The sequence below is a fragment of the Pongo pygmaeus genome, chromosome 2, assembly GCF_028885625.2.
Source record: "Pongo pygmaeus isolate AG05252 chromosome 2, NHGRI_mPonPyg2-v2.0_pri, whole genome shotgun sequence".
Lineage (NCBI taxonomy): Eukaryota > Metazoa > Chordata > Mammalia > Primates > Hominidae > Pongo > Pongo pygmaeus.
In genome coordinates, this window is record NC_085930.1 from 151,192,055 (window position 1) to 151,218,412 (window position 26,358).

A 26,358-nucleotide genomic window follows, 5' to 3' on the forward strand; every position below is an offset into this window, starting at 1 on the left:
TTTATTTATTTATTTACTTTGATCTCATTCTCACTGAGGCTGCAGTGCAGTGGCAAGATCATAGCTCACTGCAGCCTTCACCTCCTGGGCTTTATTTTGATCTCATTCTCACTGAGAATTTATTTTGATCTCATTCTCACTGTGATCTCATTGTCACTGAGGCTGCAGTGCAGTGGCAAGATCATAGCTCACTGCAGCCTTCACCTCCTGGGCTTAAGTGATCCTGCCTCAGCCTCCCGAGTAGCTGGGACCACAGGCATGCGCCATGACGCCTGGCCAAGTTTTGTATTTTTTGTAAAGATGAGGTCTCATTATGTTGCACAGGTTGATCTTGAACTCCTGAGCTCAAGTGATCCTCCCACCTCGGCCTCCCAAAGTGCTAGGATTACAGGTGTGAGCTACCACGCCTAGCCTAAGGTAGTATATTCTAAACAGATTATATTTAAAATAAGGTCCTTATTTCCATCAAAATTTGTAGATGATTTCAAATTCTGATTTTTTTTTTTTTTTTTGGAGACAGGGTCTTGCTCTGCTGCCCAGGCTGGAGTGCAGGGGTGTGATCTTGTCTCACCGTAGCCTCAACCTCACAGGCTCAAGCAATCCCCACACTTCAGCCTTGTGAGTAACCTGGGACTACAGGTGCACACCACCACATCCAGCTAATTTTTGTATTTTTTGTGGAGATGGGGGTCTCTACAAAAATGTTAAAGAAATGTTAAAGGTATTGTACTTTTGAATCATTACAAATGTTATTCTTAAAAGCTAGAATTTTGGCCAGGAACGGTGGCTCATGCCTGTAATCCCAGCACTTTGGGAGGCCAAGGCAGGTGGATCGCCCGAGCTCAGGAGTTTGGGACCACCCTGGGCAACGTAGTGAAACCCTGTCTCCACTAAAATACAAAAAATTAGTCAGGTATGGTGGTGTGCGCCTGTAGCCCCAGCTACTCGGGAGGCTGCGGCACAAGAATCGCTTGAGCCTGGGAGGCGGAGGTTGCAGTGAGCCAAGATCATGCCACTGCACTCCAGCTTGGGCTACAGAGTGAGACTCTGTCTCAGAAAAAAAAAAAAAAAAAAAGCTAGTGTCACTGAAAATGGTGATAATAGAGTATTTGGTTTTACAGTACCATTCTGACATGCAGAAATAAAAACAAACAGGCCGGTTGTGCTGGCTCACACCTATAATTCCAACACTTTGGGAGATCGAGGCAGATGGACTGCTTGAGCCCAGGAGTTAGAGACCAGCCTGGCCAACATGGTGAAGCCCCGTCTCTACTAAAAGTACAAAAAATTAGCTGGGCATGAGGCATAAGAATCACTTGAACCCAGGAGGTGGAAGCTGCAGTGAGCCGAGATCACACCACTGCACTCCAGCCTGGGCAACAGAGAAAGACTTAGTCTCAAAAAAAAAAAAAAAAAAATTAAAAACAAACATTTAATTGTTAAATATAAAAATATATTAATAGCCACATTCCAGACAAAAACATTCTCCAAGCAGGTAATTATTGGCAAGTCCAGGAAATTTTAGAAAAATAATAAACTATTTTGCTTAACAACAGGAAAGTATCTGCTTCAACAGAACAACAAAAGGGAGATGCTCACAAATTGAGAATTATGAAAGTGAAGGCCTCTTTAAGGATTGTTAGATAGTCAGTTTTTCAATTAGCCTGAAAGCCTGAAGGAAAAACACTTGATGTCTGTGAGAACAGCTAAGGTATAAGGCCAGATTATAACCATCCACTTATTGCAAGAATGGAAAAAAAAAAAGGTTCAAAGAAAGTAAGAATATCCATTAGTGTGTGATGAATATAATTCTTCTCATCAATGCTTATATCATAGGGACAAATTAGCAGGTGTCATTTTTAAATCAAGATTCTTCTTAGTGAAAGTTGTAATATTACAGGAAAAAAATAGTGCAAGGTAAGATAGAGCAGGGTGTAGTGTAGTAATGCATAGTAAGCATATCTGGACAGCTGGCTAGATATCAAACACTACTAGAGACAAGTAAAATAAATAAATAAAAATAACTTCTCTTTAGGCCATGAAATAAATAAAATTAAAATCTCCCTTGAAATTTAAAACTTAAATGTGAAAAAGATTACAAAGAATATTTTCCAAGTAAAGAATGACAAAGAACAGAGTACACACATACACACACACACACACACAAACACACACACACACAGAAACTGAGGAAACATGTAATATGTTAACAGGGAGGATTAGGTTAATAACAATATTAGCGTCTCATTTATTTCACATTTTATAATTTATCTGTTCATCATCTCATTTATTCCTCACAACAATCTCCTAAGGTAGATAATATTAACCCCATTTTGGCCAGGTGTGGTGGTTCACACCTGTAATCCCAGCACTTTGGGAGGCCGAGGCAGGTGGATCACTTGAGGCCAGGAGTTGGAGACCAGCCTGGCCAACATGGTGAAACCCCGTCTCTACTAAAAATACAAAAATTAGCAGGCCATGGTGGCACCCACCTGTAATCCCAGCTACTCACAAAGCTGAGGCAGGAGAATTGCTTGAACCCAGGAGGTAGAGGTTGCAGTGAGCCAAGATCCTGTCACTGTGCTCCAGCCGGGGCAACAGAGCAAGACTCCATCTCAAAAAAAATTAATAAATAAAAATAAAAGTATTAACCCCATTTTATACAAAGAAAAAATAAATATGTGCCTTGTCCAAGTGAGAGTAAGAAGAGAGAAAGGTCTTATTACTATAAATTCACTGTTTTTTCTCAGTGAAAAGGCCACACTATTACCCATTTTAAAAATACACAAAACAGCTGGGTGCGGTGGCTCATGCCTGTAATCCCAGCACTTTGGGAGGCCAAGGCAGATAGATCACCTGAGGTCAGGAGTTCGAGACCAGCCTGGCCAATATGGCAAACCCTGTCTCTACTAAAAATACACGAAAAAATTAGCTGGGCGTGGTGGTGGGCACCTGTAATCCCAGCTATTTGGGAGGCTGAGGCAGGAGAATTGCTTGAACCTGGGAGGCAGAGATTGCAGTGAGCCGAGGTCACGCCACTGCACTCCAGCCTGGGCAACAAGAGGGAAACTCCATCTCCAAAAAAAAAAAACAACAACAACAACAACAATAAAAAACACGAAGCAAGGTATTTTTTAAGCTAGTGCTTACATTATAGAACTGATAAAGGGAAGAGCTAATTGGTGAATAGCTAAAAAAAAAAAAAAAAAAAGAAAATAAACAGAAGTGATAACTCACCCATTGAGTCTACCTTATTTCTGTTTGATTTGCTGTGTGGACATTTCTCAGCTTTCAGTGCCTGAAATTTGTGCCTTGCCCACTGTGTGAGATGGTCAAGCATGGAGAACACAGTTTGTGTACTGAGTTGACACAGATCAGATGCAATGTCTTGGGTATTTATGGTATGCTGATCGTCATGCTTTAGAACTGCCATAATTTCTGCATAAACCTGTGAGAATCATTTATAGTTAATAATATCTATATAATATCATTTAACTATTACATGACATCTAAAGCTAACCATTCTAAGACAAAAATTTTCAAAAGAAAAAACACAATCGGCCAGGCATGTTGGCTCACACCTGTAATCCCAGCCCTTTGGGAGGCTGAGGCAGCCCAATTGCCTGAAGTCAAGACCAGCCTGGTCAACATGGTGAAACCCTGTCTATACTAAAAATACAAAAAAATTAGCCAGGCATGGTGGCACATGTGTGTAATCCCAGCTACTCGGAAGGCTGAGGCAGGAGAATCACTTGAACCTGGGAGGTGGAGGTTGCAGTGAGCCGAGAGCACCACTGCACCCCAACCTGGGCAACACAGGGAGGCTCTGTCTCAAAAAAAGAAAAGGAAAACACAATTGATCAATAATACATTATTGTTCTTATCTATAATTAAATCAATCCAAATATTAGTCTAAAAAGAAAATATGCCAACGACTAAAGAAAATTTAAAAAATTTAAAAATATTCTAGATTATTCAATAAATGATAATGAAACTTTGTTAATAGTGAAAAAAACTTACAGTAATATCTCACACTATATGCAAAATTAATTTCAGAGTAATTGAAGACTAAATATAAAAACAGAAGGATTAAAAGAAAATATAGCAAATAAGTTCATGACATTAGATAAGGCATCACATAAAAGGCTTAAAATTAATAATCTATAAAAGATGTATAAATTTTGCATTTACATTTAAAATTTCTGCGTGGCAAAAGATGAAAAGGTTAAAAAGAAAATGACTAAGTTGGAATAATTTTTGAAAATATGACTGGCAACAAATTGGTAGCTAGAATATACATAGAACGTCTATCAATTAAAAGGATACACACACCAAACAGGCAAAGATACGTAAATGAACATACATAGCCATACATAGGTCTAACCTTTCCTACTAATAGGTAGCCTTTCTAATACTAATTACATTGGAGAAAATAAGTTTCATACATAGGTCTACATTTCCTACTAACAGGTAGCCTTTTTAATACTAATTACATTGGAGAAAATAAGTTTCACATGTTCAAAAACCAAGTAAGATGATTTATCTCACCTCCTGCTGATCTTCTTGATTACAACCCAGTAAGACATACACCAGAATATGTGGAAGAAGATAGATGGTCACTTTGAAATCATGCTTCATCATAATGCTACAGCAGGTGAAAATTTTACTGGCAAGATCATGCCGAACCTGTAAACTCAAAATGTGTAGAAAGTAACACACTTTCATCTATTGATTAAATGTCAAAGAGTAGCATGTGAGATAATTTATCACAAACGAGTATTCATTTTTAAATTTAAAAAGTTTTTAAATTAATTTTTTAATTAAATTATTTGGGGTTAAAGTCAAATTTTGTTATGACTTAACTTTTGATTTGCTAACACTGTTGAACTCATAAAATTTTAAAGAGATTTTTTCTTCAAATACAAAGCCAAAAAACAAAAAAACCCCACAATATTCCAGAGCTGAAAATAGTTAACAGTATTCCACATTTCACACATTATATTTTCAGTATATTCATTAAAAAAAGAAAATGTCAGCCGGACATGGTGGCCCACACCTGTAATCCCAGCACTTTGGGAGGCCGAGGTGGGAGGATCAAGAGGTCAAGAGATCGAGACCATCCTGGCCAACATGGTGAAACCCTGTCTCTACAAAAAACACACACAAAAAAATTAGCTGGTGTGGTGGTGGGTGCCTGTAGTTCCAGATACTCGGGAGGCTGAGGCAGGAGAACCACTTAAACCCGGGAGGCGGAGGTTGCAGTGGGCCGAAACTGCACTCCAGCCTGAGTGACAGAGCGAGATTCTGTCCCAAAAAAAAAAAAAAAAAGAAAATGTCTTGAAGTTACTAACTATGAATTAGTATAATGATATTTTAAAACACTAACAGAAATGTTAATTAAAGGTGGGGCACGGTGGCTCACACCTGTAATACCAGTACTTTCAGAGGCAGAGGTGGGCAGATCACCTGAGGTCAGGAGATCAAGACCATCCTGGCTAACATGGTGAAACTCCGTCTCTACTAAAAAAATTAGCCGGGCGTGGTGGTGGACACCTGTAATCCCAGCCACCTGGGAGGCTGAGGCAGGAGAATGGCGTGAACCCAGGAGACGGAGCTTGCAGTGAGCTGAGATCGTGCCACTGCACTCCAGCCTGGGCGACAGAGCGAGACTCCGTCTCAAAAAAAAAAAAAAATACAAAGATTAGCCGGGTGTGGTGGCTCATGCCTGTAATCCCAGCTACTCAGGAGACTGAGGCGGGTAGGCGCCTGGTAGGCGGAGACTTACAGTGAGCCGAGATCGCACCACTGCACTCCAGCTGGGTGGCAAGAGCAAGACTCCGTCTCAAAAAAAAAAAAAGAAATGTAAATTAAAAACAAAAATTGTAAATTTTAAATATACTGTAAACATTTTCTTGGAACACAGAGTACCTTTTGTCTATCCGGCATGTAAAAATTTCTCATTAAGGAAATAGAAATATACTTGTTTTTCCATGAAAATTCATTGTAAAAATCTTTATTTTTATTTTAGAGAAAGTTCAGATAATATAACTTCTTTTAGAAATGCCATTAGAGTATAATATATCTCTTTATTGAATGTCTTTTTATTATGTAAAAAACTGACATAGCATTTACATTCTTTTACATAGTATTATTTTACAATATAAAAGGAATAAACATAATGTAATTTTACACACACATTAAGACCATAGTAATTTTCTTGGTAAAACAATTACTTTTCACTCAAAAACTATTATTAGTAACTACAGAGAAATTATTATTCTCTATTAGTTAACATTTTCTTCAAAAATTTCTATGATTATCAGCACAAATACTTCAATGATTATTGTGTGTGCTAGGCATTCAGATAGATGTTCTGGTTTCCTTTAGAATTTCCATTCAGTTAACAAACTGAACAGGGTTTCTTACCTTTGTAATAAGATAACCTGCCCAAGATGCTGACCATTCTGCAAAGTTACTACCCAATTTACTTAAGTAAATTGGCTTCTTTACTCCAGACCAATCGGTTGACTTCTGAGAACTCTTGTATCTGTAATTTTGAAAATTTGTTTATTAAAAAGACAAATCCACCTGTTTAGAATTTTAGTAAATTACAGCAACTCCTTCAGTGACTACCGCAGTACTGCCTTGCCTTTACTGCAATCTGCTTACCTTTTTCCAGTATCCTTCTTAGGGGTGAAGTAGATCATTCTTGCACACCTAAAGTACTTCTAAGGATTTGAGTCTGCCCCCTCCTCTTCCTCAGATCCTTCCAACTCTATTCTTGTATAAGAAAAACCTGTTCCTTTGAAGTTCAAGCCACCCAGGTATACTACTATTTTCTATTCCTCATTATGGGTAACTACTCAACTCACTGATTACCAAACTCATTGATAACTTTAGAACATTGCTCAGGGTTTTCTTTCTTCCCAGTGTTATTATCATCCTGGGTGACTTCAGTGTCTAGCTGGAACACTTAATCAAGCTCAGAACTTTCCAATGACTTTCTTCTCTACTTATCAGGCTCAGGAATTATCAGGGCTCCCATGCTAATTCAAAGAATTTCTTCACTTTGAAATCAATTATTTAGACATCTCATTGTATGGTCATAGTTTCCTAAATTTCCAGTTTTTTCACCCAGTTATTCCAGCACATCCATTCTCTCTTGTTGAGATCTTCTGTTCCGTGACCCTGCTAAGCTCTCCTGATCTATGACACCCCCGTCTCTTTGCCTCTTTCCACAACCATCTTAGTCTGTATGGTCCTTCACTTCTAGCATTCTCTTGGTAATATCCTCTACCCACTCCATTGCCACACTGTCTTTTCCAGCGGTATTCATCTGCTAACCACCCAACCTTGAATCAGTCTAAATATTTGTCTTTACTGAAATGATACTCAGGCCACTGCACTGATACAGGAAAATCACTAACCCACTTATAAGATTAGTACTACTATGTATTCTTAGTCTTCAATGTCAGCAGGCCTCTAAAGTTACAGAATTCCTTCTAAGTTTTCATTATTGGCTCTCTTCTGTTTTCCAGTGATTATTTCAAACCATCACCACCCTCCTAAAGTCAACTACACCAACTCCATTGCCACTTTCAGCCAATGAGGTCATCTCCTATACCTCTTACTTCACAGAGTAAAAACAAAATCATTGCTTCCCGCAATGAAATCTGTAAACTTAGCTGTGTTCCATCCATTATTTTATCTTTCCCTATTGCAAAAAAAGAGATCTTATTCCTTCTAAGTATAATTCCCTATAAGGGCCACGGCTCTCCCATTCTGGATGCTCCTTGGGGTCCTTACTACACCAACTATCACTTCTCTCTCACATTACTTCAACATGACCCTTTCTATTTGTTCCTCAGCATTAACATTTAAACATGTTCACATAGCTCTCATCTTACGGCTACCTGTGTGTAGGATTTTTTTGAGTGGCATGGGTTTCTTTCAAATCACCAATAAAAGCTTAGGAAATAACAAATGCCCTATACCCAAAGTCTTATACCCAAATTTTATATATATATATATATATATATATATATATATATATATTTCACTGTATTCCTAGTTTCTAACAGTTGAAAATCCAATAATCTCTCAGTTAACCATCACACTAAACCAGGAGAAAAAATTCATATCCCTATTTTGAATCATCACAAGTACAGCTCTCTAGATGATTTTTATCAAATTTATAGTAAACTTAGGTAGAAAGCTACTGATATTGGGATACAAGCCAGGCTCTGCCTAGTCATATCCTGATGTTTTCTCCTAAAGTTATTTCTATGGTGATTTTGAACTGCAGTTGTTCTATCATTTCAATTTCCCAAATACAGCCATCCTTTAATCCAGATTTAGTGATTATATATAAAGAGCCCAAATTCAAAAAAAAAAAAAAACATAAAGTAGGGAGTGTAACTTAAAGGCAGCAAAAATATGAATATGCTTTTAAGAAATTCTGTATTTCCCTAGGTCCTCTGGAGTAAATATCAAGCAGTCCAAGCTATAAAATTGAGCTACAGGCTAACCTGGTATTTTAGTTTTTCATACAAAAGGGAATCAACGCTATTGAAAATGCGCTCTATCAACCTCTTAATTTTATGTGGCTCCAATTTCAACAAGCAGATCCCAACTAGGTAAATCTCCTAACTTCCATCATTGAGGAACCATTTGAGAGGTTATTCTAACTGCTCAGGTATAGAAGCTAAAGACCAGAAGTATTTCCATTGCTTTGTTAAGATCTACTTTTAAAAGACTACTTAAAAGTTGCTTCCTATGAAATAAATAACAAATAGGCAGAAATGTTGGCTTCTACTTCTTATGAAGTAGATGATAGCCAACCTCACAAATTCTCCCCCCAAAAACAAAGAATTTATTAAGCAACCTAGGATTGAATAAGCATTTATTGTTGAGTGTCAACTAAATATCAGGCACTTTGCTAAGTACTTTTAATATTATCTCCTTTATTCCTAACAATAATCATACAAAGTGGGTAAAATTATCCATGTTTTCAAAATTAAAAAATTAAAACCTGGAAATGTTAAATAACTTGCCCAAGACTTCAGAGCTAGCAAATGCAAAGCCAACAATCAAACCTAAGCCTGTGTGACTCCAAAGGTCATAAACCTTCCAGTAGATTACAGAAATTTTTTGACATCTACAGGTGCTATACAAAATACAGACTAAGAAAATGGGGGAAGTATGGAGTCCTCAAAAATGAAAATCCAAATTTTAACTTTAGTCTTTAACTGTACTTTTTAAATAATGCTAATAGTGGCCGGGTGTGGTGGCTCATGCCTGTAATCCCAGCACTTTGGGAAGCCCAGGCAGGTGGATCACTTGAGGCCAGGAGACCAGCCTGGCCAAGATGATGAAACTCCATCTCTACTAAAAATGCAAAAAGTAGCCAGGCATGGCGGTGCACGCCTATAATCCCAGCTACTTGGGAGACTGAGGCAGGAGAATCACTTGAACCCAGGAGGTAGAGGCTACAGTGAGCTGATACCACATCACTGCACTCCAGCCTGGGCAACAGAGTGAGACTCTGTCTCAAAAATAATAATAATAACAGTAATAATTCTTCTTTAATAAGGCTAATAATAATAATGCTAAATAATCACTTCTTTAATAATGCTAGTCATAAGACATAAAATGATGTTTAAAAGATTTCTAAGCATAAAAAATTATCTAGGAAATAAATATGCATACCTCGGGGCTTTTATAAAGACTTTTAGTATAAGTCTAGGCACTTTCTAGGTTCAAAGAAGTTATTTGTCCAAAGTTAAGTATCTAATATGCATGTGTACCTAGGGTACCAAAAAGTATAGTTTCTAAACAGAAATAATTTATAATTGTATGGATTTTTTAATATAAAATGCTTCATGTATTTGCATGTCATCTTGCGTATTTCATCAGTCCTAACAAAGTCATTTAAATTTTTTAAGAGATTAAATACACTTTTTTAAAAGTAGAGGGTGAAAATATATTCATGAGGAGAAATTGGGAGTAATGAAAATCTTTAATTGGACCTACTAAAGGCTTTCTGACTAGCTTTAAACTTTAAATTTCTGTATTACTTATACCTATCAAAGAATTCAACTCACATTCAGCTTAAAGTACATTCTTTCAATTTACTACCGACCATTGAACTTTTAAAAAAATCAATCCTTTTAACTTCAATAAGTTTATCTGAATATTTAAAGTTGTAGAATTTAACCCAATGAGCAGACTGCACTTCTCATCTAGACAAATTATAAGCATAAATCATAGTGAAAAATATACATAAGGAGATATTAAAACACTTTTAATGTTAAAAAACTATATCAAAAATCGCATTAATTTTTTTTTTTTTTTTTCCGAGACAAAGTCTCGCTCTGTCACCCAGGCTGGAGTGCAATGGCACGATCTCGGCTCACTGCAACCTCTGCCTCCTGGGTTCAAGTGATCTCCTGCCCCAGCCTCTCAAGTAGCTGGGATTACAGGTGTGCGCCACCACACCCGGCTAATTTTTGTATTTTTAGTAGAGATGGGATTTCACCATGTTGGTCAGACTGATCTCAAACTCCGGACCTGATGATCCGCCTGCCTCAGCCTCCCAAAGTGCTGGGATTACAGGCGTGAGCCACTGCGCCCGGCCAAAAAAATTACATTAATTTTTATATAATTAAAAACAATTTTATGAAAATACATTAAATAAGCCTACATACCTGGTATTTAGATGAGGTTCTAGTATTTCCCGAACATGCTCAGGAAACCTCCTCCACAATTGGTGACCTGGGCTGTTGGTCTCCATCTCTCTACAGTCATAAATAGAAAGCAACTCCTACAAATACATATTTTACATTTGTAAGTCCACAGTGAAGCAGATAATGCTATATATTCGTCAATGTTCTACATATTTTAGTTATAAAAATACAGCCATAACTCATTTTATTGCACTTCGCTTTATTTGTGCTTCACAGATGCTATTTTTTTTGTGTTTGTTTTTTTAGAAATAGAAGGTTTGTGGCCACTATGCATGCAGTAAATCTATCAGTGCCATTTTTCCAACAACAAATACTCACTTCATGTCTCTATGTCGCATTTCGGTAATTCTCAAAATATTTCAAACTTTTTCATTATTACCATATCTGTTATAGTGATATATGATCAGTGATCTTTGATGTTACTGTTGTAATTGCTTTGGGGCTCCACAAACTGTGCCCATATAAGACAGTGAACCTAATCGATAAATGTGGTATGTGTTCTGACCAGCCGTTCCATCCCCCTCACTCTCTTTGGGACTTCATATTTCCAAAGACCTAAGAATATTGAAATTAGGCCAATTAATAACCCTACAGTGGCCTCTAAGTATACGTATGAAAGGAGGAATCGCACGTCTCTCACTTTAAATCAAAAGCTAGAAATGACTAAGCTTAGTGAAGAAGGCATGTCAAAAACCTAGACAAGCCAAAAGCTAGGTGTCTTGCACCAAACAGCCAAGTATAAATGCAAAGAAAAAGTTCTTGAAGGAAATTAAAAGTGTTACTCCAATGAATACATCAAATATAAGAAAGAGAAACAGTCTTATTGCTGATATAGAGAAAGTTTTAGTGGTCTGGATAAAAGATCAAACTAGCCAAAACATTCCCTTAAGCCAAAGCCTAATCCAAAGAAAAGCCCTAGTTTTCTCAATTCGATGAAATCTGAGAGAGGAGAATAAGCTGCAGAAAAAAAGTTTGAAGTGATACAACTCAGGGGGCACTTCTTAAAAAACAAAAAAAAAACCAAAAAGTTTGAAGCAAACAGAGGTTGCTTCATGAGGTTTAAGGAAAAGAAGCTGTCTCTATAACATAAAAGTGCAAGGTGAAGAAGCAACTATTGATAGAGAAGCTGCAGCAAGTTATCCAGAAGATCTAGCTAAAATCATTCTATTCTGTTGGAAGAAGATGCTATCCAAGACTTTCACAGCTAGAGAGGAGAAGTCAATGCCTGGCTTCAAAGCTTCAAAGGACAGGTTAATAACTCTCTTGTTAGGGGGTAATGCAACTGGTGACTTTAAATTGAAGCCAATGCTCATTGACGATTCCATACATCCTAGGGCTGTTAGGAATTAGGTTAAATCTAAATATATGCATCTACTATATACCCATAAAAATTGAAAATTAGAACAATAAAAGTAAAAAAAATTAAAAAATAAAAAATTATGTGAAATATACTCTGCCTGTGCTCTATAAATGCAGCAACAAAGTCTGAATGACAACACATCTGTTTACAGCATGGTTTATCGAATAGTTTAAGCTCACTGTTGAGACCTACTGGTCACAATAAAAGATTCCTTTCCAAATATTACTGCTCATTGACAACGTACCTGTCACCTGGGAGCTCTGATGGAGCTATACAAGGATATTAATGTTGTTTTCGTGCCTGCTAACACATTGCAGCCCGTGTATCAAGGGGTAATTTTGACTTTCAAGTTTTATTACTTAAGAAATACATTTGTAAGGTTATAGCAGCCACAGATAGTAATTCCTCTGATGGATCTGGACAGAGTAAACTGAAAACCTTCTAGAAAGAATTCACTATTCTAGATGTCATTAAGAACGTTCATGATTCATGAGAAGTCAAAATATCTATCAACATTAACAGGAATTTGAAAGTTGATTCCAACCCCTCCTGGATAACTTTGAGAGGCTCAAAATTTCAGTGGAGGAAGTAACTATAGATGTGATAAAAACGGCAAGAAAACTAGAGTTAGAAGTGGAGCCTGAAGATAGGACTGAATTACTGCCTTCTCATGATAAAACCTGAATGGATGAGGAGTTGCTTTGTATAAGCAAAGAAAGTGGTTTCTGGAGATGGAATCTACTATGGTTCCACTCAAAATGCTGTGAACACTGTTCAAGTGACAACAAAGGATTTAGAACATTACATAAACTTAGTTGATTAAGCAGTGGCAAGGTTTGAGAGGACTCATTCAAATTTTGAAAGAAGTTCTACTGTGGGGAAAATGGTATCAAACAGCATCACAGGCTACAGAGAAACCTTTCATGAAAGGCAATTGATGTGGCAAACTTCATTGTCTGGTTTTTTTAAGAAATTGCCACAGCCATCTCAACCTTCAGCAACCACCACCGTAATTAATCAGCACCATCAACATTGAGGCAAAATCTTCCACCAGCAAAACCATTATGACTTGTGAAGGCTCAGATGATGGTTAGCATTTTTTAGCAACAAAGTATTTTTTAAATAAAGGCATGTACATTGGTTTTTAGACATAATGCTATTGCACACCTGACAGACTATAGTATAGTGTAAACATAACGTTAATATGCACTGGGAAACTGAAGAATTCATGTAACTCGCTTTATAGAGATACTTGCTTTATTGTGCTGGTCTGGAACTGAACCCATACTATCTCTGAGTTATGCTTGTACATAGAAAAATAAACAGAATTTTATAGTTTTAGAGCTGTGAACATCCTTAGGACATCTATTTCAATGCCTAGAATGATTTAGTAACTCACTTAAGTCACAAAGCTGAGGCAGTAGTACATATTTGTATATACATACAAAAATTTTGAAAGTAACTATACCTATAATAATCAGTTAAGAGGTATGCTTCTGTACTCTAAAATGTTTATCATGAACTTGTACAACTTTGATAAAAGTGAGAATTAAAACAAAAAGGAGTGTCACAAGTATAGAATTTACAACGTTCTTATTTGAATTAAACAATTTAAAGCCAGTAATGACTATATCCACTCTTACCTGAATGGCATAGGCAGCTGAATCTTGAGCTCGGCTATTATCAGCATATGCAAGGTAAGCTCTTGTTAGCTCCATCAATAATCCATAGGCAAAGCTTGAATCTTCTACTCCAGTCTCAGTTAGAAAAAAAAAAAAAAGAAAATTCCAGGATAACTGCTATAAATTTTCTTAGGTGTACTGCTTCTTCCATGGTGAATTTAACTTAACTGCCTAAGTGAATTTAACTTAGACAAAGGAAAAGACAGTGAGGTTCAAACTAAGTTTGGTATCAAGACTACAATATAATCTGTAGCTAAAAAGCCAAAATGTAAAGCTTTTTAGGCTATTTCTAAGGTGTACAAAAAATTATTCAACTTTTGCATATCTCTGACAATTTGCATTGTTTGTTTTTTAACCCTTATAAAGCAAAATGTAGGCCAGGCATGGTGGCTTATGGCTGTAATTCCAGCATTCTGGGAGGCCAAGGAGGGCGGATCATGAGGTCAGGAGTTCAAGACCAGACTGGCCAATATGGTGAAAGCCCATCTCTACTAAAAATACAAAAATTAGCCAGGCGTGGTGGTGCACGCCTGTAATCCCAGCTACTCGGGAGGCTGAGGCAGGACAATCGCTTGAATCCAGGAGGCAGAGGTTGCAGTAAGCCGAGATTGCGCCACTGCACTCCAGCCTGGGTGACAGAGCAAGACTCCGTCCAAAAAAAAACACAAAATGTATACATAGCATCTCCTACATTGCATTCTGTAGAGCCCAAGAGTCATTTGAGAAACTCTAAGAAATAATTTTAATATACCCATATATTATAACTCTTGAAGATATAGTCTTAGAGATTCACAATGCACATAGATACATTAAAAGTCACATTTGTTTTTTAAAAGTCACATTTAATTTTATTCTATATGGATTTCCCAAACTCATTTGACTACAAAACATTACTAGTGTAATATCCTGGAAACTAGTTTTCCATGGAAACGCTAGCAATAATGTTTAAAAAGTAATATTTAAATAATTGATTAGGCTTTAAGTATTGTCATTATTATATTAGGAAGCTTTATTTACAAGAATATAACACCCTAGATGGGGTTCAAACTTTATTGCTTTTGGCTAAAGGTTTCTACAATAGTAAAAGAAATAAACTCAGAAGTTAACTAATTGTCTGGTTCTAGGTGAAGCTTTTATTAAGAATAACCTGAATAGTTCTTTGTAAATGGAATATATAAACCTCAATAGGACAGAGAACTCTTTTGTCATTCCAAATTTCCACTACTTACCACAAATGTAAAATCTTTTCCTTGAGTTTCAGTTGTTGAGAAATCTAATCGACCTGGATCTATCGCCCCCAATTCCCCTAAACATTCCCCACAGAGCAACCGAGCTTGAGAGTTTGCATCTTGGCAACCTTTCAAAAGCACTGTCACCAACTGTGAGATAATAGGTTCTACTGTTTCACTGTCTGTTGCATACTTTATCAGTTTTTCCTAAAATAAAAGTAGAAAGAAAATTTATACGTAATTTCTACAAACTAGTATGTTTTCCTGAGCTAGGAAGCTTAAAAATATTAAGGAATATCTAACATAAATATTGACAAAATTAAATTTCTGTATCTACAATTTTTTCAGCTAGCTTTCGATGAGTTCACATAATATAGTTCACAATATGTCCTGTACAATTAGAATCATTAAATGTCTGACAGTCTTTGATCATTAATCTATTAAACAAGCAGTCACTGTGCATTATATCAATATACAAAAAATCAGTAAAACAAGTCTTAACAAGTTCACAGTCTAAGAGGAAAACAGACAAATAACTAAAATATCATATGATATATACAATAACAAATATACTTGTACAGCAAAGAAGCAATGAATAAGAAAAAAAACAGTAACTTTTAAAGGACAGTGGACAGATATTTCAGTAGATAACTGAAGGAGGAACAACTATTAGTTAAAACAAGAAGTTTGAAAAGTGTATAAAAACTAGTAAAGAAGGAAAAAAGATATAAAAAAGGGTTCTGTGAGGATGGAAAAAAAGAGGGAGGAAGAAAGAGGTAGCCTAATGATAAATATGTTAATTCAAATAGTCTTCTTTCAGCTGTCTCTTCAGGATGCTGTAATGAATAAAATGTTAAGTAAGAAGAAACAATTCTCAAGCCAGTGAAGATTTAGACATTGCACTTGTGTGATCACTTTAAAGCTACTTCATTTATATTATTTTCTTTCTAGCAAAAGTCAAGTGCATAGGAGCATCTCAAACTCCATGTTAGAACTGTAATGAGTAATACAAATTACAGTAATACATTTCAAAAGAAAAACGAAAAGACATTTAATCTTATCCAGAATCTTCAATAGCTGATTTCTTAAATAACATTACAGGTTAATTCAGCTGTAAAGACCGCCCCCCACCCCCACACATACACACCCTGGTAATCAGTTAAAAGTAAAACTCAGATAAGAAGTGTCACTTTTTATCATATACTAAATGTCCATATGTACTTGGGTCTATTTCTAGACCTCCTATTGTTTCCCACTGGTCTGGTTATTCATATACTAGTTACCTCTTTGTTATAACTGCAGTGGCTACAAAGTATATTAATGTTTGGTTGGGCTACTATATTCTCATAACCTTTTTTTTTACAGGGGGAGTTTACTAGCTATTTTTTACATGTTTTATTTTTCCATATGAGCATTATTATAAACCTCCTACAGTTAAAAAAAAAAAAAAACTTTGGCGACATTTTCATTGGGGTTGCATTAGATTAATTAACCTAAGGAGAATTGAAATCGTTATAACATCAACCTACCCAATAATAAGGGATTGATATAGCTTAGGTATCTGTCCCCTCCAAATCTCATATTGAAATGTGATCCCCAGTGTTGGAGGTGAGACCTGGTGGCAGGTGTTTGAGTCACGCGGGTGGATCCCTCATGAATGGCTTGGTGCCATCCCTGTGATAATAAGTGAGTTCTTTCTCTGTTAGTTCAGGTATGAGCTGGACTCCATTAGTTCAAGTGAGAACTGGTTATTTGAGAGTGTGGCACTCCTCCCATTGCTTTCTTGCTCCCTCTCTCACCATGTGATATGCCAACTCCCCTTCCCCTTCCGCTATGAGTAAAGGCTCAGGCTTGCTGAAACCCTCACCAGAAGCAGATGCTGGCACCATGCTTCTTATATAGGTTGCAGAACCATAAGCCAAATAAACCTCGTCTTTTTAATACATTACCCAGCCTCAGGGTAATTTACTATAATTCCTTTATAGCAAAGCAAACACTAAAACAGTGATGGTTTCCATTTAGTTAATTCTATTACCCTTTTGTGTCTTTCAGTAGCATTTAAAAATTTTCCTCTTGTTGGTTTATGCATTTCTTGTTAAGTTTATTCTCAACTATATTGTTTTCCTGTTGCTATTGTAAATGAGGTATTCCAAAAAAATTTCTACCTGGTTACTGCTTGTCATATGAAAATTATTAATTTTTATGTTAATTTTATATCCCCTACTTTACTGAATTCATCTGTGGTCGAGTTAGTTTTATCAGTAATTCTCTATAATTTCTGAAGTATATTAGCATAAGAAATGGAGATAATTTTACATCTTTTCCAATTCTTATGTCTCTGATTAGCATATCATCTGTAAATAAAGATAGTTTTACATCTTTTCCAACTCTTATGTCTGATTGCTCTTTTCCCTAAATTCCTTAGCCAATACCTCCAAGTGAATGCTAAATAGTGCAGATAATAGGAAACCTTGCTTTCAGTGGGAATGTTTCTTGTTTCCCATTAAGTATGTGTATATATGTACGTATGTATGTATATATGTATGTATATACATATGTACATATATAAGCATGCATACATATATGTACACATATATTATACATTAAGATAATATTCATCAATTTCTGTTTTCTTGAGTGTTTTCATTTGAAGTAGGTGATGAAATGTGTCAAAGTCTATTCAGCATCTATGGAAATAATAGCATGATTTTCTCTTTAGATCTATTAACATAGTGAATTATATTGGATTGCTAAGTATTAACCATCTTTGCAATACTGGGATAAAATGCAACTGGTCATGGGGTATTGTGGATTTGTTTTTGTTTTTGTTTTTGTTTTGAGACAGGGTCCCGCTCTGTTGCCCTGGCTGGAATGCAGTGCCATGATCTTGGCTCACTGCAGCCTCAAACTCCCCAGGCCAAGGTGATCCTCTCACCTCAACCTCCAAGTAGCTTGGACTTCAGGCATGTGCCACCATGCCTGGCTAATTTTTGTATTTTTTGTAGAGATGGGGTCTTGCTATGTTGCTCAGGCTGGTCTCGAACCCTTGGGCTCAAGCAATCCATCTGCCTTGGCCTCCCAAAGTGTTGGGATTACAGGCATGAGCCACTACACCCAGAATGGGGTGTTCTCTTAATGTGAAATTGATTTGTTTGATAATATTTCATTTATAATTTTTTACACTGATATTAATATGATAATCTTTAATTTTTTGTTTCATGCTATCTTTTTTCGGTCTACTGAACACCGTTATATACTGCCACTTTTTTAAAAATGGAAGTTTTCTTTCATTTCCTATACTCCAGGACAATTTAAACACCATTGAGACTATTTAGTTTGTGAAAATTTGATAAAAAATCCCCTTATCTGGGCCTGGTGCTTTCCTATGGATGAAGTTCTTTTATAATATTCTCTATCTCTCCTACAGAAACTAATCTTTTAAGCTTCCTATTTCAGCTAGAGTTCATTTTGATACACTATATATTCCAGGAAAAGTATACATGTTTACAAATTTATTTGTGTAAAAGGGTACAAAGTAGTCTCTTGTGATTTTTAAATACCTTCTATGTTTCAACAGTTTATTATTTACATATTTGACATTTACCAATTGCGCTAGTTTTTTGCTACAATTTTTACTCATTAATTAATTTTACTGCTTTCTGTTCTCTATATTTCTGCTTTTATTTTTATTATTTTCTTCCTGTACTATCTTTTCTTATATAGTTTTAATAAAATATTTGTTTCACATACTATAAAATTAACTCTTTTAAGGTGTACAAATGAATGGTCTTTAGTATATTCACAAGTTTTAGTATAATGAAGTATATCACAAGTGCAACCATCACTTCTATTTAATTTCAGAACATTTTTACCATCTCAAAAGGAATCTGTACCCATCAGCAATCACTCCCCATTTCCCCCAAACCTCCTAACTCTAGGCAACCATTAATCTACTTTCTATCTCTATGGATTTGTTTATTCAAGAATACCAAAGATTGCCAGCAAACCACCAGAAGTTCTCAAAAGGAACCAACCCCGCCACCACCTTGATCTCAAACTTCTAGCCCATGGGAACTGTGAGACAATAAATTTGTGTTTCTGTTGTTTAAAGTCATTCAGTTTGTAGTACTTTGTTATAGCAGCCCTAGCAAACTAACACAAAGATCCAACTAATACAATAATCAATTTTTATGAATGTTCTATCTGCTCTTTAGAATAAAGTATGCTTCTATTATCAAGGTGTAATGTCTGACATATATTCACAATAGCTACTTTATTGATTATGTTATTTAGATCTTCTACGTATTTATCTACTAACTTATTTTATACTGAGAATAACATGGTAGTCTCCTCCGATTGAGTTTCTATATATATCTTCTTAAGCTTCTTATTTTGGCTTTATCAAGGTGGCTGGTGTGTTATTTGGAGCATATTCATAACTGTTAAATCTTCCTTATGAATTATGGCGTTAAGCATTAAAAAGTATCCATTTTGGTCATATTTAATGCTTTTCAGTTTCAGTTCTATTTTGTTTGGTGGCAGAATGAGAATTCCTGCTTTCTTATACTTTCCACTTATCTGCATAATTTTTGCTTATCCCTTTATTTTTGGCCTTTCTGAATCACTTTAGGTATGTATCTTGCATGTGGTAGAGAGTTGTTTCTTACTTTGTAAGCCAATTTGTAAATTTTTTTATTTTAAGGTTGTTCACACTTATTAACGTGACTGAGATGCTTGGCCACAATTCTGTCAGATTTTTTATTATAATACAATGGATTATAATTATAATACAGTATACTATAATTAGTGTTTTCTTTCCTCTATTCTGTTTTGTGTTTAAAAAATCATTTATTTGGGTAAGGAGGAAAGTTTATACTTTTGTTCTGGAATTATTATATATATATATATATATATATATTTTTTTTTTTTTTTTTTTTTTTTTTTTGAGACGGAGTCTCACTGTGTCACCCAGGCTGGAGTGCAGTGGCGCAATCTCGGCTCACTGCCACCTCTGCCTCCCGGGTTCAAGCGATTCTCCTGCTTCAGCCTCCTGAGCAGCTGGGATTACAGGTGCGCCATCACGCCTGGTTAATTTTTGTATTTTTAGTAGAGATGGCGTTTCACCATGTTGGTCAGGCTGGTCTTGAACTCCTGACCTTGTGATCTGCCTGCCTTGGCCTCCCAAAGTGCTGAGATTACAGGCGTGAGCTACCGCGCCCAGCCTATCCAATATATTAATACCTTTAATATTAATTAAAGGTGAAATATTATTTACCTTAAAGGTAAAATAAAAATTAAGGTAATTTTTTGAAATACCTACAGTCCCTCTTTTCCTTATTTGACTTTCTATAACTAGTTTGCCGGTGTAAAATGGTATATTTTGACTCCCAGTTATTGCCTATGCAACAATTACTGAGCTTATCTTACTTACTCCTTACTCTCCCTCTTCTCTCATTTAAAAAAATTGCATTATTTCTAGTTTATTAGAATATAACATTTACATATAATTATCCCACCCTTGCCCCATTGTTGTTTTAGTCTTATATATTTCGTTAAATACATAAACAGTAACCATCAGACCTTTTGCCAAAGTCTGCCCAGTCATCTCTTGACTTAATGAAGCTCATCCTCTAATACATCTCTTAGGAAGGGATCACTTGTGAAAACCATATTACTTCAATTCTTGTAGGTTTAAAACCATGTTTTCATACATGATACTCTACGGACAGCTTGACTCTTTCTTGACTCATACTTTATGACATTTTTTGACATTTTTAAAAAATGCTGCTATTTTCTAGGCCCACTCTGTACATTCCTACTGAGAAGTCTGATACCAACCTACTTTTTTTTCTCCTTGCAAGTAATTTTTTGAAAAAAAATTTTTTGAAAAAAAATTTTTTGGCCAGGAAGCTTAGAAGATTTTTTATTATTAAAGTCTAGGATATGTCTCAGAGTTAATTATCCTGGGTCAGTTTTCTCCAGGATACAGCAAGTCTTTTCAATATGTAGATTAGGTCTTTTATTTCCAGAAAGCTTTCTTGGATTATAATTTTAAATATTAATTCTGTTCTCTTGCTTTGGTTTTATTCTTCAGAGACATCAATTATCTGCATGTGAAATCTTTGCCAATCTTCCATTTCAACTACTTTTTCTTTTTACTCCTTTTTACTCCTTTATCTTTTTTACTCCTTTATCTCATTTTTCTTCTGTTTTTTATGCCTTTATTCAATGCCCCTTGCTAAATGTTTAGTCAAATATATTCTCCCCTGTAGTTCTTGTAATTTAATCTTCATTTCAATTTCTTTCCTAAGTTCAATCACCCTCATTTCATCTTGGTTTTTATTTCTCTTGTTTTTTAAATTTTTCATTAAACTTTTTTTATATCTGAAAATGATTGTTTAAAATATTCAGTTCAAGTTATACTGCAAAGTTCAATCTTCTTCCATGTTGTGGTTGGTTTTGAGGAGGAACTGTCATCAATTCACAGACTTTATTTTCATTTTCTATTTTTGTCTTACAGGAACTTTGCATACATATATTTTTTCTACACATATTGTGAAATTTCTAAACTAGAAAACCCTCTATAACAGCTATCTGCAGTAAGCATTCTGTAGTGGCTTCAGGATTTCTCTTTCATGAGTATCCATGTCAGCATAGTGAAGTGCAGTTTTCTTCATAAATAGCTTTTTTTTCTTTTTCTGGTAGCAGGGGGAGGATTTGGTTCATCTCTGATTTTGTACATTTCTTTTACTTCTGCAGGACCCTTAAAATTCTCCCTCTTACTTTCTTCTTTCTGTTTATGCCTTAGTCTCTGAAGAGTGCCTCTCCTCTCCTCTTCTGTTACTACTCCCAAGAAACTTACTTTCAGAGACTACAAACGTTGGGCATACTTTCAAGTACCTTCCCTGTAGCCAGTAGTCTGATATACCACAACCCGGACTTATTTTCAGTAATGTTGCACTTAAGAGTGTGACTCTCTTTCTGTTGGTGATTTTCTCTTTGCTCCATCAATTCTTAGTTCCTATTCTTCATTTTCTTCTTTTTTCATACAGTCTCATCAGAACGTATGTGCTCTCAACACCATACAAGGTTAAGATATGAGCTCCACAGATATCTCTGTTAGTTACAAGTAATTTGAAGTTCATAATATTCTGTCTCATAGTTCTGTTGAAGGTGTAAATTATGTGTGGTTTCAATTGCTCTCCTTGACACTCTTTATGATGTTTCAGGGGCTACACAGAAATTCAGATGTAGGCATCCACCATTATCTTAAGACAACCTGAAAGTCTCTAGCAGTTTTCTTTTCTTTTCTTTTTATTATACTTTAAGTTTTAGGGTACATGTGCACTGCGTGCAGGTTTGTTACATATGTATACATGTGCCATGTTGGTGTGCTGCACCCATTAACTCGTCATTTAACATTAGGTATGTCTGCTAATGCTATCCCTCCCCCAGCCCCTCACCCCACAACAGGCCCCAGTGTGTGATGTTCCCCTTCCTGTGTCCATGTGTTCTCATTGTTCAATTCCCACCTATGAGTGAGAACATGCGGTGTTTGGTTTTTTGTCCTTAAAATAGTTTGCTGAGAATGATGGTTTCCAGCTTCATCCATGGCCCTACAAAGGACATGAACTCATCATTTTTTATGGCTGCATAGTATTCCATGGTGTATATGTGCCACAATTTCTTAATCCAGTCTATCATTGTTGGACATTTGGGTTGGTTCCAAGTCTTTGCTATTGTGAATAGTGCCACAATAAACATACGTGTGCATGGGTCTTTATAGCAGCATGTTTTACAATCCTCTGGGTATATGCCCAGTAATGGGATGGCTGGGTCAAATGGTATTTCTAGTTCTAGATCCCTGAGGAATCACCACACTGACTTCCACAATGGTTGAACTAGTTTACAGTCCCACCAACAGTGTAAAAGTGTTCCTATTTCTCTACATCCTCTCCAGCACCTGTTGTTTCCTGACTTTTTAATGATCGCCATTCTAACTAGTGTGAGATGGTATCTCATTGTGGTTTTGATTTGCATTTCTCTGATGGCCAGTGATGATGAGCATTTTTTCATGTGTTTTTTGGCTGCATAAATGTCTTCTTTTGAGAAGCGCCCTGCTTCAGCTCATGCTCGGTGGGCTGCACCCACTGTCCTGCACCCACTGTCTGACACTCCCCAGTGAGATGAACCTGGTACCTCAGTTGGAAATGCAGAAATCACCCATCTTCTGCGTCACTCACACCGGGAGCCGTAGACTGGAGCTGTTCCTATTTGGCCATCTTGGCTCCACCTCCCAGTTTTATTTTCAATAGCCTCTTCTCTTATGTGTAAATGTTAGTAAATGTCATTTTATTAGAATTCTGCATTGCCATAAAACTTTATTTTGGCTTCTTACAAAGTTATCTTTTTGGGATTTTATCAAACGGATTCCTGACTAGTATCAATCTTCAGAAACCAATTATATGGTTTCTTAATTTGATCTCTAGTCTGACTTTTCTACATAGAAATCATTTTCTGCCATCCACTGAGCTTAGAAGTCTTCTATTCCTTCAAAAATATATATTCCTCCTTAAAAATAAGTAGAAGGTGTCACCTCTTCAATGTCAATGACCGTCTGGGACTACCCATCAGTACAGGGCTTTTGCAGGGTCATTCCATAAAAATAGTTAAGTATCTAATGCTATATCAGCCATCATCTTATTAACTTTCCTATCACCACCTCTTGGAATTTGCTTTGTTGCTACATTACACCCAATCATTTGTTTAGCCACTCCTACCACAACTTTAGGTGTATTTTTAAATAAAAACCTCCTTTCAATCCACTCTTAAAGTATCTTTTCCTCTCCCTGTGGCTACAATTTTAAATTCTAAAACAGAATCTTTTGCATCTGTTGTCTCATGGACTCTAAGAGTACTGACTACAAAGACTCTGGCCTCTAATCCTCTTATCTTATGCCAGTTTCATGCTCTGGTGGTATTCCTGTAGGTTCAACCAACTTGTAGAGCTGCACTGTCCAATACAATAGCTACTATCCACATGTGGCTATTTAAATTTAAATTAGGCCAGGTAGAGTGGCTCACACCTGTAATACCAGTACTTTGGGAGGCCCAGGCAAGAGGATTGCATGAGGCCAGGAGTTCAAGACCAGCCTGGGCAACATAGCAAGACCCCATCTCTTAAAAAAAAAAATTAGGTGAGCATGGTGGCACACACCTGTAATCTTAGCTACTCAGGAGGCTGAAGTGGGAGAATTGCTTGAGCCCAGGAGTTTGAGGCTGCAGGGAGCTATCATCATACCCCTGTACTGGAGAGACCCTGCCTCTAAAAGTAAATAAGTAAATAAATTTAAATTAGCAAAATTAAATAGAATTTAAAATTCTGTTCCTCAGAACATAATGTTTGAGCATATATTTCAAGTGCTCAAGAGAGCCACATGTGGCTAGTGGCTACTGCTGAAGAGTACAGATATAGAATATTTTCATCCTCACAGAAAGGTCCTTTGGACAGTACTATTCGAAGTCTTAATTCAATTGTACTCAACTTTAATGCTATCTTCTTGCCACAGTTGGGAAAAAACCCATTTTCTTCTCTCTTTATTCCCAGGTGTTTTGGGCCAGTGCCTGCTGGAGTATGGTTAGGAAGACATGTGTTTCTGGATCTTTATTCTTTTCTTACCTCCCCATGGATCTTCCAATCTTCCTTGCCTTTAGTTTTTTCTTACCAGCCTGCCATAAATTTATCCAGTTATAGATGCTAAACTACATTAAATACTTACTTTAAAAAAATCCCATAATAATATACAGCTATTATATCTTAATCAGAGTACTCAAGACTCCTGCAAGTACACTTCCCTTCTTATTCTGTCTAGGTAATCTATTAGCATCGGGGCTTTACATTGAAGGAATCCTGTAAGGAAGTTGCCAGATATGATTTATCTTTTGCGATCCAGGAGGCAAAGTGGGGCAGCTGCAGCTTTCCTTAAGACTGTAAGAAATCTTCTTGAATTCTCAGATTTAGTTATTTATATCTAGGAAGTGACGATCGAGGTGAAGTTTCCTTATGTTAGATGATGACTGTGCCATCTCCTTGGAAATAACCTAAACCAGAAAACCTCTATGCAAAGAGGAGAAAACCTTTGTGATTCATAAATCTCTGTATTAAATTAAAAGGCTAAAAGTCCTTTGAGTTACCTGAAAACCAGGTAAAGGTATGGGGCTAGGGGCAAGCACAGGGTAGTTTCATTGTAGTTTAGAGCAGGAATAGAGGCTGTAACGTTGATAATGCACATCTATAGTCAGTAAGGCATAACACTTAACCTAGAGGAGATTCAAGGCTCCTCCCCTCTGTTGGGATCATCTCCACACTGGCTGCTACCCACATTGGTTATACAAACTCACTGCCCCAGAAACATGTGCTCATTACCATCACGTATATCTTTTGTCCTAAGTAAATGCTTGCTTCTATTAATGGAAGGAAATATAACCCTTCCATTATAGAATGGTAATCCCAAAATTCATGAGGGTCTTAGGCTCTCATATCTTACCATATGGGTTCCAGATATGCAAAAATGAGTAATTCAGTTAAATTTTTTCCAATTTATTCATATACAGTGATCTGGTATTTTAAATACCAGTTCTCACTATCATCAAGTTTAGGGATAATCTACATTATGTTGCCAAAGAAAAGAATAAAGTTCACTTGCCCCTTGAAAAAGTAAACTTAAAGATTTAGCTTCATTAAAACTAACGTTAATTCAGTCAAAATGTACAATGGTAAAATTGCTGACATTTCATATGACATATATCCATAGGAAATATGTGAGAAGACTTACGTAAACTGCTGCTGTATTATACAATTATATACATCTTTACTTACGAAGATGCAGTAACCTAAAATATAACCATCAAATCATGATCCTTCAAAAACAACAAAAACTGCAAATCCCTGAGATTCAAGCTCAAAGGGCATCTCATGGATTCCTAATTCTCAGTCAGATCTGACAATTCAGGTAAAATAAAAATTTCTTCTTTCACTAAATCTCAAACAAAAATGTCATTTTGTCATCTTTTCTTTAAGCCTCCGATCTTTCTTTGCTATACATTTTTAATTATATCATCTTAGCATACCTGATTTTTATACAAGGTTTCCTTCAAGCTTGTAAGAGCATGAATACGAACATCGACATTTTCATGTTGAATGGCCTTCATAGAGAGCTGAAGAGTTGTCTGAAGATCAGTGCTCTCAGAGGTCTCCTATATACAAAGCACACAGAGACAGACCTTATTAATCAACTATTTTAACAACCATTTCCAAAGGCCTGAATTCTCTATATAGTTAC

General features: G+C 36.2%; 1 protein-coding gene across 6 annotated transcripts in view; it reads right to left on the reverse strand.

Annotated features, from left to right (window-relative positions):
• Positions 1 to 26,358, reverse strand: part of ATR (ATR serine/threonine kinase) — a 133,752-nt gene that overhangs the window by 62,849 nt on the left and 44,545 nt on the right. For all 6 annotated transcript variants that reach the window (XR_008501553.2, XM_054481294.2, XM_063662269.1 and 3 more), the window contains exons 21-27: positions 26,147 to 26,272; positions 15,017 to 15,223; positions 13,749 to 13,862; positions 10,707 to 10,822; positions 6,427 to 6,547; positions 4,549 to 4,686; positions 3,238 to 3,448 (exon numbers count right to left, since the gene is read on the reverse strand). Coding sequence is in view for 5 of the 6 variants with exons in the window: in XM_054481294.2 (XP_054337269.1) it covers positions 3,238 to 3,448; positions 4,549 to 4,686; positions 6,427 to 6,547; positions 10,707 to 10,822; positions 13,749 to 13,862; positions 15,017 to 15,223; positions 26,147 to 26,272 (1,033 nt within the window). In the remaining variant the exon portion in view is untranslated. The remainder of the gene's footprint in view (positions 1 to 3,237; positions 3,449 to 4,548; positions 4,687 to 6,426; positions 6,548 to 10,706; positions 10,823 to 13,748; positions 13,863 to 15,016; positions 15,224 to 26,146; positions 26,273 to 26,358) is intronic.